At 52.5% G+C, this 10,577-nt stretch overlaps 1 protein-coding gene across 1 annotated transcript; it reads left to right on the top strand.

Annotated features, from left to right (window-relative positions):
* Positions 1 to 608: 608 nt before the first annotated feature.
* CACNG5 (calcium voltage-gated channel auxiliary subunit gamma 5) lies at positions 609 to 5,684 on the top strand. Its single transcript, XM_003786188.1, has 5 exons — positions 609 to 849; positions 2,272 to 2,358; positions 3,822 to 3,962; positions 5,014 to 5,159; positions 5,397 to 5,684. The coding sequence occupies exons 1-5, from the start codon at positions 654 to 656 to the stop codon at positions 5,652 to 5,654; spliced, it is 828 nt and encodes a 275-aa protein (XP_003786236.1). The 5' UTR covers positions 609 to 653; the 3' UTR covers positions 5,655 to 5,684.
* The last annotated feature ends 4,893 nt before the right edge of the window (positions 5,685 to 10,577 follow it).

Consider the following 10,577-nt stretch of genomic DNA (forward strand, 5'->3'; position numbering starts at 1 on the left):
ATGCTTACAGTCACGTGAGGAAGACGCCTTCCCCTGAGAGGCCTCCCCACGCCTCTGCCTCTTCCCAGGGCTGCTGTCCCCTCTTGTTTGGGGGCCCACTGCTCTCTCAGGCTGTGTTTGAGCTTCAGAATCCTTCTCAACACAGAGAGGCCTGCCCAGCACGGTTCTCTGCTCTATGCTTCCTCTCTGCTTCCTGGGCGGGTCTCAACCACAGCTCTCACTGGACTGCATTTGGGAGCACTTCTGCTCTTCAAGATGGGGGTCTCTTCAAGGACAAGGGTAGTGTCATGTTCATTCTTGTGTCTCCAACGTCTGGCATGATGGGTTGCTGAATGAATGAATGAATGAATGGTAGTACCCAGAAAGGGGGACGCCCAGAGAGGACAAGGGGGCCCTTGCACTGACATGCCAAGAAAGCTGTGAACCCCTGAAGGAGGAGAAGAAGGTGCCACTTGTGTCCCAATGGCCTGGAATCCAGGTAGTTGCCTGGTGGTCTTTATCCATCTGTTGAGCCAGGCAGGCTGACAAGAGTTACCGGCTTCTCATCTTGGTCTTCTCAGAGCTAAGGCCACTGTCCCCTGCTTTCCCTCCCCAGACTCCCCTCCGTGCTGGTGGGACCACGGCTGCTGGCCTCCCAGCACCCATCTGGGAAGATGAGCGCCTGTGGGAGGAAGGCCCTGACCCTGCTGAGCAGTGTCTTTGCCGTCTGTGGCCTGGGCCTCCTGGGCATCGCGGTCAGCACTGACTACTGGCTGTACCTGGAGGAGGGTGTGGTTCTGCCCCAGAACCAGAGCACGGAGATCAAGATGTCCCTGCACTCAGGCCTCTGGCGGGTCTGCTTCCTCACAGGTAAGGGCACCTCCACCCCAGGATCACCTGCCCCAAGAGATCCCTCCCTGGGAAGAGATGGCCAGGAGATGCTGGAAGGAGCCAATTCACCACGGATCATCCCCATAAACTCTGGGTGCTGCTCCCTGCAAGTACTGGGCCCCTGTTGCAAACTTCAGCCCTGATGGACATGTCCAATTGAGCACGTCCTTTCACCTCCCAGGTCTTCCCTCCTGCCTTCCCTGTACTCTGCTCCCACAGCAGGAAGACAAGCATGACATTGCCCCGGTCTCAAGTGTTCCCACACACGTTAGCTCATTAAACGATTAAGCCCATGAAATCTTCCAAACAACACTGCGAGATAGGCCTTGTTATTATTTCCATTTCACAAAGGAGGGCATGAAGATGTGGGGAGGTCAAGTGCATCTTCTCAACTCAATGTCCTTGCATCCAGTAGTTTGCAGGATGGGAGATACTTAGCAGTTCTCTATTCCTCGGTCTATGACAAGGCACAGAAAAAACACAAATGCAGGTCCCTCCAGCTCTGCAGCAGGGTCCAGCCTTTAACCCACCTATCTGGGCCCCCCATCTACTTGCTAGGCCTTCTCGGGAACCCTTGGAGTTCTCACTCTAAGAACTGTGACCCTTATGCCTTCATCATGGCCTAGGACCACCCTGCCCAAGAAAAGCATCTCCGGGTCATGAGATACCAGCTGAAAGCCTGGGCTGCCACTGTGTGGTCACAGGGCTTTTCCTGGTAGGGCCCTGGAAACTTTCTGCATGTTGTGAAGAGCCAGGATTTGGTTGTCCCAGATTTGCGTCCTCCAGCTTGAGGGTAGAGCTTTAGGGGATCAGGTGGTGGTTGGTTCCTGGCAGAGTTTAGCAGGGAGGACATCGAGAGGCCTGGCCTCCAGGTCACTTGTTGAGTGTTCCTTGGGAATGGCATCCAATTCTGACTTTTCCCACTGCCCCAGACTGTGTGACATCAGCTCCTGCTTAAATCTGAAGCAGAGTTTGAAGGCACAAGGATCTGGTTTCCAAATTGGTTATCAAGGCACTTGGGGTTCTGCTCCGTGACACCCACACTGGTACACTGTTGATTCTAAGTCAGCCATATGCCATCATCAGCCCCATCTGTCCAAAAGCAGTGAGACAGTACTGGTGTTGGATCAGCACAGAGAGTTTGCAGTGCTGACCTCTTTCCATGTGACTCCTGGGGGCTGGGTCCATCCTCACAGAGGTGCTTCTCCAAGAAGTATTTGATGTCAGGACAAGCTTCCACCCCTGCTGTGGGCCACCTCCCTAGAGTTTGGATCCAGCCCAGGTGCAAAGACACAGTGGGTCCAAGATCCTAGATGCATCTGGAAATACCATTTGGATGGGCTAGCCTCAAATCCATGTTCAAGAAGTACCTGGAAATGTAAATGATTCTTGTCTCCACAGGTGAGGAGCGAGGACGCTGCTTCACCATTGAATATGTGATGCCCATGAACTCCCAGCTGACATCCGAGTCCACAGTCAACGTTCTAAGTAGGTGCTTTGAGCTTTGCACCTGGGCGGCACAGAGAGGAGCAGGGCAGAGGGAAGGGTCAGGGTTGCCAGTATACTTCTCCAGAGCTAATGCCCTGAGGCCCAGCTGGCTGTGGGCTGGCCTGGCTTCACTAGCTTGCTCTGCACATGAATTTTCCAGGGGCAGAGACAGGTTGCTGGGGTCACTAACTATAGTGACCAAAGCAAGTAAGAGGTTTCCATGCCCAGGGAACCAAACTCTCTGCACCCCAGTGGGACTGACTGCATGGCCCTGGCCTTAACAGAGTTGGTTCTGGACCCAGAGTGAGCCTGCAATACTGTGGTGCGATTTGGATACAAATCACGTGCAGTTAAGGAAGATGCCTGGGGTTTAAGGCCTTAGTCCTCAACAAGACAGCCCTCACTTCAGCTGCCAGCTGCCAGTCGAGAGGTCCCAGGCCACCTGCACATCTGATAAATTGGCTACAAATGTGGGCGTTCCCATGACTCCCTCATGTTTAGTAATTTGCTAGAAAGACTCAAGGACTCAGGAAAGCACTATACTTGCCAGGATAATTTTATTATAAAGCACGTAAATCAGGACCAGCCAAAAGAAGAGACACATGGGGCAAGGGCTGGGAGTAGAGGTCCCAAACGTAGAGCTCTATTTCCTTTCCTCATCAAGGCCGGACATGCCACATCCTAAAGCATCCGTGTATTCATCAGTCTGGAAGGTCCACCGAGCTTTGGAGTCCAGAGTTTTTACTGGGTTGTATTATGCAGGCATGACTGACTGAACTCAATCTCCAGTCCCTTCCCTCCCCCAGAGGTCAGGCTCATCACCCCTGGCTCAAGACGCCCATCTTCTGATCACATGGTTGGCCTCTGAGTCACCTCATTAGCAGAAGCCCAGGTGTGTGATCTCGGGACCTGTCATGAATAACAGAGACACTCTTGTTGGCTTGGAAAAGTGTAAGAATTTAGAGGGTATCTCAGGAATCAGGGACAAAGATCAGATAAATTATTATACAACAGAACTGCTCCTCATGTAATCACAAGTAAGTTGAAGAGGACAGAGGTCAGTGACTATCCCTGGTGCCACGCAGAGCAGCCCCTTGCCCAAGGAAATGGTGAGTCTCCCTGGGAGAGGAAGCAGGAAGCAGTGACCAGGCCCTGTCACAGCTGCCACACTGCCAGCTGGTGTGGACTCCCAGGAGGGAGGTAGCTTATGCCTGGAGAAACCACTGAGGCCCTGAATACGTGGGCACCTGCACTCAGGCTTCCAGCCATATCTCAGGGACAAAAGCCCTGCCAGCACTGGGAGGTCCCCAGGCCACCCAATGGGGGATGGAACTGGGGAATTCTTGCAGGGGTGGGTCGCTGAGGACTGGGGGTGGACGCTGCCAGGAGGACTGGCCCCTGGATACTGAAAAGGGAGTAAGACCACTGGAGGCTGACAGGCCATCCTTTGTCCCCTTAATTAGAGATGATTCGGTCAGCCACCCCGTTCCCTCTGGTCAGCCTCTTCTTCATGTTCATTGGCTTTATCCTGAGCAACATCGGACACATCCGTCCCCACAGGACAATCCTGGCCTTTGTCTCCGGCATCTTCTTTATCCTCTCAGGTAAGTTGCGTTGTTTTCTTTTCACAGACTTTTGACATCTAGCTCCTAAACTGAGAAGTCCTGGTCAGCCCCCTGGTCCTAGAGGCACAGAGCGAGGGTCCAGTGTTTCCCACTGCAAACTCCACAATGTAGCCAAGGCCATATGGTAGCTTTGAGACCCCTGAGGTGGTTCAGCAGGGGTGACAGGGTCAGAAATGTAGGATTGAGCTGGGCCGTATGAAGCTGTTTCAGTGATATTAATAATAAAAGGGGTTCATTTGCGGCAGCAGTGTTCAAACATGAGTTAAGGACCAAGGAAGGTTTCGGTGATGCCTATTTTCCCTTAACGCTCATCGTTTGAGATGCCCCGGTTCTGTAAAATAATGCAGATGGAATTAAACCTGAACAGCTCAAAACAGAGTAATTAATTCTGTCTCGATTCAATTACAGTTGCTAATTGATGGGCCTGAGGCAGTCATGTGCACAGTTGCAGCAGGGTTGGGCACCCCGGCCTCTTGACTGAAGGCCTGCCAAAATCTCACACTCTCTTTACCTCCCTGCCTAGACATCTCAGGCCGCAGTGCTGTCAGGTGGGCTGCAGAGACCCTGGGCCCAGTTGGCAGACTCCATGATGACGTGCACAGCTGGAGACAGGGGTTGGGGGCCTCAGCTACCTCCGCTGAGGGGGCCTATTTTACTTCTCAGTGTTGGGAAAACCACTTGCCAGCTGAGTGGTTCACAGTGGTGTCACCTGGGCAGCTTTTAGGAAAATACAGTGCCAAGGCGCCAGGCCAGGCTAAGTAAATCAGAATGTCCAGGGCCGGCGCTCAGGCATGTGTCTGACAGGTGTGGACAGCGGGGTGAGAAGCCCTGGGGGTAGCCCATGGCTCAGAAGGGAAGCTGGACAGGGAGCCATCTGCAATCTAGAAGGTGCTGGGCTAAGCAGGGTCCTCAGGAGGAAACTCCTGTTCTCCTTTGAATTCCCAAATGAATGTGTAGTCACCCCCAGGCGGGGGCGAGGGAGGTGCGGCTTCTGTGCTGAGCCGCTCTGCCCACCCCCCGCCCCCCGCAGGCCTCTCTCTCGTGGTGGGCCTGGTGCTCTACATCTCCAGCATCAACGACGAGGTGCTCAACAGGACGAAGGACCCAGAGACCTATTTCAACTACAAATACGGATGGTCGTTTGCCTTTGCTGCCATCTCTTTCCTTTTAACAGAGGTAAACCCCTCCGGCCCAGCCCCGCCAGGCTGGGGGGTGGGGCGGCTGAGCTGAGCACCTTGCCCTCCCCCCCTACACTCCCCTTCTTCACCCCGGAAGCCATCGCTCTCGTACCTCCCGGGTCTCCTGCAACCGGCACGTCCCCAGGTCCCCGCTTCCGTCGCCCCGTCCTTGTCCCACCCCCCGGGGCGGTGAGGCAGGCCCGACGGGCGCGCTCCCCCCGCCTTGTCGCTGCAGAGTGCCGGCGTGATGTCTGTGTACCTGTTCATGAAGCGGTACACCGCCGAGGACATGTACAGGCCCCATCCTGGCTTCTACCGTCCCCGGCTGAGCAACTGCTCCGACTACTCGGGCCAGTTCCTCCACCCGGACGCCTGGGTCCGGGGCCGCAGCCCCTCCGACATCTCCAGCGACGCCTCCCTGCAGATGAATAGCAACTACCCCGCCTTGCTCAAGTGCCCCGACTACGACCAGATGTCATCTTCGCCCTGCTGAGCCTCGGCCGTCTCCCGCCCTGGACCGCGGACGATCCGGACGGCCCTCCTCTTCTCCCCGGCCGCCCCGAGCCCCGCGCCTGTGGCTGACAGCCCAGGCTGCAGCGCCCCGCGACTGTGTCCTGCCCCGCGAGCTCTGGGGGCCTCTCCCGAGCTGCTCCAGCGGCCCCGGGAGATGGGGCGGTCGGAGAGCTGATTGGCTGAGAGCACGGGGCAGCCCCACCCCTCGAGTGCCAATCTCGGCCGCAGCTCCATGAAGCCAACAGCGGTCCGGTGCCCCCTGCCCTGCTGTATATTGTTCCTGCGCTCCCAACGCCATGCCCCCAGGCAAAGCCATCTCTGAGATGCCAGATTCCTTACACGGACGCAGCCGGACTGGTGCACTTGCCAACTGGTCTGGCCCTCACTTTCCTGCACTCCTGGCTGGCGCCGTCGGGCCAAAGGGTGACTGATGTGGAAGTCTGGCTGGCTCCAAAATGCCAAGCAAGCAGTGTTCCTTATGAAAACCTTTATCGTTTTTTGTCACCTACGTCCCTGCATACAGCACGTCTGCCTGTGCCCGCCCCTCCTCCCGCACAGGCTGTGAACCTGCCCTCTGTTCCTCCCATAACCCAACTGGCCCAGGGCCCCAGGGGGCTAAGTGGGGGGAGGGAATCTTAGGCCACACTGATAGAGTCACAAAGAGGCGTTAATGGCCGAAGATATCTTAATATGTATGGCCCTTTGATTACATACTCTACAGGGGTCTTTAATGCCTTAGCCCAGAGAAGTGATTCTGACCATGAGAATTTTACAATTGGGCTAGTTTAAGTTCCTATTACCAAGTACTGCTTCTGGCCCCAGGGACACTGTCCCCTGCTTACCAGGGAGATGTTTCCAGACCAAGGCTCTACCTACAGTCTAGTCGTGTAGACAGATGTCTATACCCCCTAAGTAAAAGGCAGCTTTCAAGGTGGCTCTCTTGGATTTGGAACTAAGTCTGGTGACACCTGGTGCCCTTTGAGTCTAAACAAGACAGATGTGGAGTGACTTCAGCTGCTCTCCTGAGTATGCCTGAGAACATTTGGGAGTTGCCAGTTTAATCCTAATGTAGGGGAGCCCCTGCTTCCTGGGTATAGGATATATGCAGACCAATCAGATGCCTCCAGAAGAGGAGGCAGTGTGGCACCTGTTTCCCAGTGGGAAACTGAGTTGGAGACGTCTGAATCACCTTCCCTGAAGTCCACAGGCAGCACACAGTGGGGCAGCCGCAGCAAACCGTGACTGTGATCTTGGTGGTCCTCCAGGCCTCAGCTCAACTTGTACATTTTTGATTTTGTGATGTTGAGTAGCCGTGCCCCCTTTGTGGCATATTTTGGCTATGCTAGCTTTTTTTTGCTCTAAGATACCATTAGTTTCGTCGCTTCCCAGCCTCTGGCTAAGACCAAGTAAGATGCCGTTAGGTCCTGAGTGGGCTGCATGTGGGTTCTGGCACGTAGGTTCTGGCACGTAGTGCAGAAAGCCACACACCTGGTGCATGTAGCTCAGGCTGCCGAACAAACTACCACAAACTGGGTGGCTAATGTAACAGAAATTAGTTTTCTCCCAGTTTTGAGGACCAAAGTCCAAGAGCAGGTGTTGGCAGGATTGGTTTCTTCTGCGACCATGTCTTTGGCTTACAGGTGGCGGCCTTCTCTTTATGCCCCTACACCCAGCTGTCTCTCAGTATATGCAAATTCTCTCTTTTAATAAGGATACCAGATAAATTGGACTGCAGCCCACCCAATGAATTAGATAATTAATTTTAATTTATTTTTTTTTTTTTGAGACGGAGCCTCAAGCTATCCCCCTGGGTAGAGTGCCATGGCATCATGCTCACAGCAACCTCCAACTCCTGGGCTCAAGTGAATCTCCTGCCTCTGCCTCCCAAGTAGCTGGGACTACAGGCGCCCGCCACAACGCCCGGCCATTTTTTGGTTGTAGCCATCATTGTTGTTTGGCGGGCCCAGGCTGGAGATTCGAACCCGCCACCTTAGGTGTATGTGGCTGGCGCCTTAGCCGCTTGAGCCACAGGCGCCGAGCTGATTAATTTTAATTTAATCACTCTTTAAAGGCTCTATCTCCACGTCTACTCATATTCTGAGATACAAGAGGCTAGGGCTCCAACATACGAATTTAGGGGAGGACAAGATTCAGCCTACAAGTGGCAGGCTGTTTTGCAGCTGGAATATTCTACATTTATTTCACAGCGTGGTAGAGGGGAAAGAGAAGAAAAACCAATTCTGGTCCCAGTTCAGCCACCAACTCACTGTGGATCCTGGGTCCACCCCTTTCTACGCAGAATTGTTTCTGGGCAAACACCCCATGCACCCACAACTCTGATGATTCAGACTCATGTAGAAAGCTCTATACTGCATTTGTATGTGACTTTTCAGCCTTTGCCTATGAACTGGTAGCAAGTTCGAGGCCTCAGCTTCCCACTCCTTTGGCACCCTTGCAATGACTGTTGTATTCTTTGGTTACTGTTTACGGAATAACACCGAAACCATGTTTTCCCTCGAAGCAGAGGAATTGGTTAGCATGCTTGGAGACAATTAGGTAGCAGTCCTGAGCAGGACAATTGTTTAGATGTGCTCTTCTCCAATTTTTGTCAACGTAATTAGCTCCTAAGAGGCACTTTTCTCTAAGACACTCTTTCTCTGTCACTGCACCAGGCTTGTTTTTGTGCGCACGGGAAAAATAGAATCCACTCTCACACACAAGCTGATTGCTGACTGTGACATTATTAGGACTGGCCTTTACTGGATCGGATGCTGAGCTGCTAATGAAAGAAAGAACTCTTACCCTGGAACACGTGGCTGCAGGTATCTTAGGAACAGGTCCTGGGCCACTTTCTCCCCTCACGGGAGACTGGTGAATGTATCAGTAATTGCACCACCACTACGGGTTCCTTTCTGTCCATAAACCAATCCCAGAACAGGACCTTATTTGCCACCTCACCACAATCAAAAGATTTATATCCAATATTAAAGTGTGTAAATTCAACTCAAGCTGTACATTAGTCTCTTCCTCAACAGTTTCTGATTCCTTAAGCACTGCTTAAAAAATACAATTTTTTACTTTCAAGAAATGGGAGGGATAAGGTAATAAACCAAAGTGTCATGAATTGTGGGATAAAATGACTCAGGGTTACCAGTCTTTAAAGGGAACCATTCTGGCCAGGTGAGGTGGCTCAGGAAGGTAATCCCAGCAATTCATATCTGTAATTAATTGCAGCACTTTGGGAGGCCAAGGCAGGAGGATCACGTAAGTTCAAGAGCAGCCAAGGCCACATAGCAAGACTCTGTCTCTACCCAAAAAAAAAAAATTTAAGAAATAAAAGAGGAAATAATTCTGACATTGGTTCCCTCCCATCCCATCCATCTGGGATTCTCCCCTCCTTCTTGCCCCGTGGGTGGGTCAGTAATGCTCCCGTACCCCCAGCACCATGAGATGACCTTCAGAGGAGTAGTCTGGCATCAAGGCTGCACACAGAGCTGAGGAGAGGAGTTGGAATCAGATTCACATATGCCACAGAATTATTTGAGATGCCCTCAGAGGATCACATGGAGAGGGGCCCCTCTTTAATGTTTGGGTAACTCTCCCTTCTTCCTACATAAAAGTGGTCTAATTAGGGTTCTCCAGAGAAACAGAACATATAGGATATATCTATAGAGAGAGATTTATTTTAAAGAATTAGCTCCCATAATTATGGAGGTATGGCCTGTCCAACCAAAGTCTGACGGGGGCGGCCAGCATCCTTTGTGCTCTGGGGACATCAGTCTTTGTTCCAGGCCTTCAGGGTATTGAGTGAGGTCCACCAACATTATGGGAGGCAGTGATATGCTTTGCTCAAAGTCTACTGATCTGAAGAACACCTTCAGATAAGCCAGAAAAATGTTTGACCAAATGCTTGAGTCCCATGGCCCAGCCAAATTAATACTAAATATTAAAACTAAATATGGTAAGAGGACTGAGGGAGGGGGGCAGGGAAATAGCATTCCACCTAAGGCCTGAACAAATAAGTCCCAGGCTCTGTTCCTTGCCAGCAGCCCACCGGCTCCACTCATCAGCCTAAAGGCCATAAGGGCCTGTCAGCAGCTCCCCTGAGTCTTGACTTTTACCCCATGCTCAGTGACTTACTCTCATATGCTAGTGTGACACTGGGAACACAGCACTCCATGAGTGAGTGGGTGCAGAAGTGGATGAGTGGGTGGATTCCACTAAATGTACTTAAGCTTTGGCAAGAACAGGCCAGACCTGGGACCCAACCAGGGCCTCGAGTGTGGCTCAGCCCTGTGGCATAAAAAAGATAAGCTCTATGGCCATGGAGTAGCAGTGGTAAGGCAGAACCAGGCTGGACCTTTCCCCAGGCCCCCTGGGGCTGTGTAGGCTGAGAGCTGCTTTTTCTGTCTGGGTTCCAGGTACACAGATGAGCTGATGGGAAGTGAGCAATAACCTCCAGGACCCGCGTCTCCCAGGTCCTTGGTTTCAGCAGAGCTAAGGTCTCTGGCTTCTCATACATCTTTGCTGGAATACTACACCTCTGTTTTGGGACTTTGGACAGGTCACACATTCCTGGGCCTACCTCAGCTTTCTGGTGTGTGAAGTCAGGACTCCCCGGCTAAGAAAATCTGAGGCTGAGGCTAAGATTTTCTGCCTAAGTGACCCTGTCTTTGGGGATCTGTGGGCAGCAGTCCTTCTGCCTGCTGGTCCAGAGGCCTGAGTTCCTGCCAGGGTGTTACTGCACCCTCTGCGTGTTACCAGCAGCCCTGAGAACTTCAATTTTTTCATTTTTATGATTGTGGGGGGGTAGATAAAATCATCTTCAGGCTCTGTCCCCAGATCCTAACCTCAACTCTAAAGCTGTAGGTTTTATAAGCAAAATCCAACTAAGCTCAAGTGG

This window comes from Otolemur garnettii, unplaced genomic scaffold, assembly GCF_000181295.1.
Source record: "Otolemur garnettii isolate 467f Iridium unplaced genomic scaffold, OtoGar3 scaffold00018, whole genome shotgun sequence".
In the NCBI taxonomy this organism is placed as follows: domain Eukaryota; kingdom Metazoa; phylum Chordata; class Mammalia; order Primates; family Galagidae; genus Otolemur; species Otolemur garnettii.

What these genes read in the sequence shown, in the direction of transcription:
- CACNG5 (XM_003786188.1), top strand. Translation starts at nt 654, where the DNA reads ATGAGCGCCTGTGGGAGGAAGGCCCTGACCCTGCTGAGCAGTGTCTTT. An exon ending in GCGGGTCTGCTTCCTCACAG is followed by an intron (nt 850 to 2,271) that starts GTAAGGGCACCT and finishes TTGTCTCCACAG; the next exon opens with GTGAGGAGCGAGGACGCTGC. An exon ending in GTCCACAGTCAACGTTCTAA is followed by an intron (nt 2,359 to 3,821) that starts GTAGGTGCTTTG and finishes CCCCTTAATTAG; the next exon opens with AGATGATTCGGTCAGCCACC.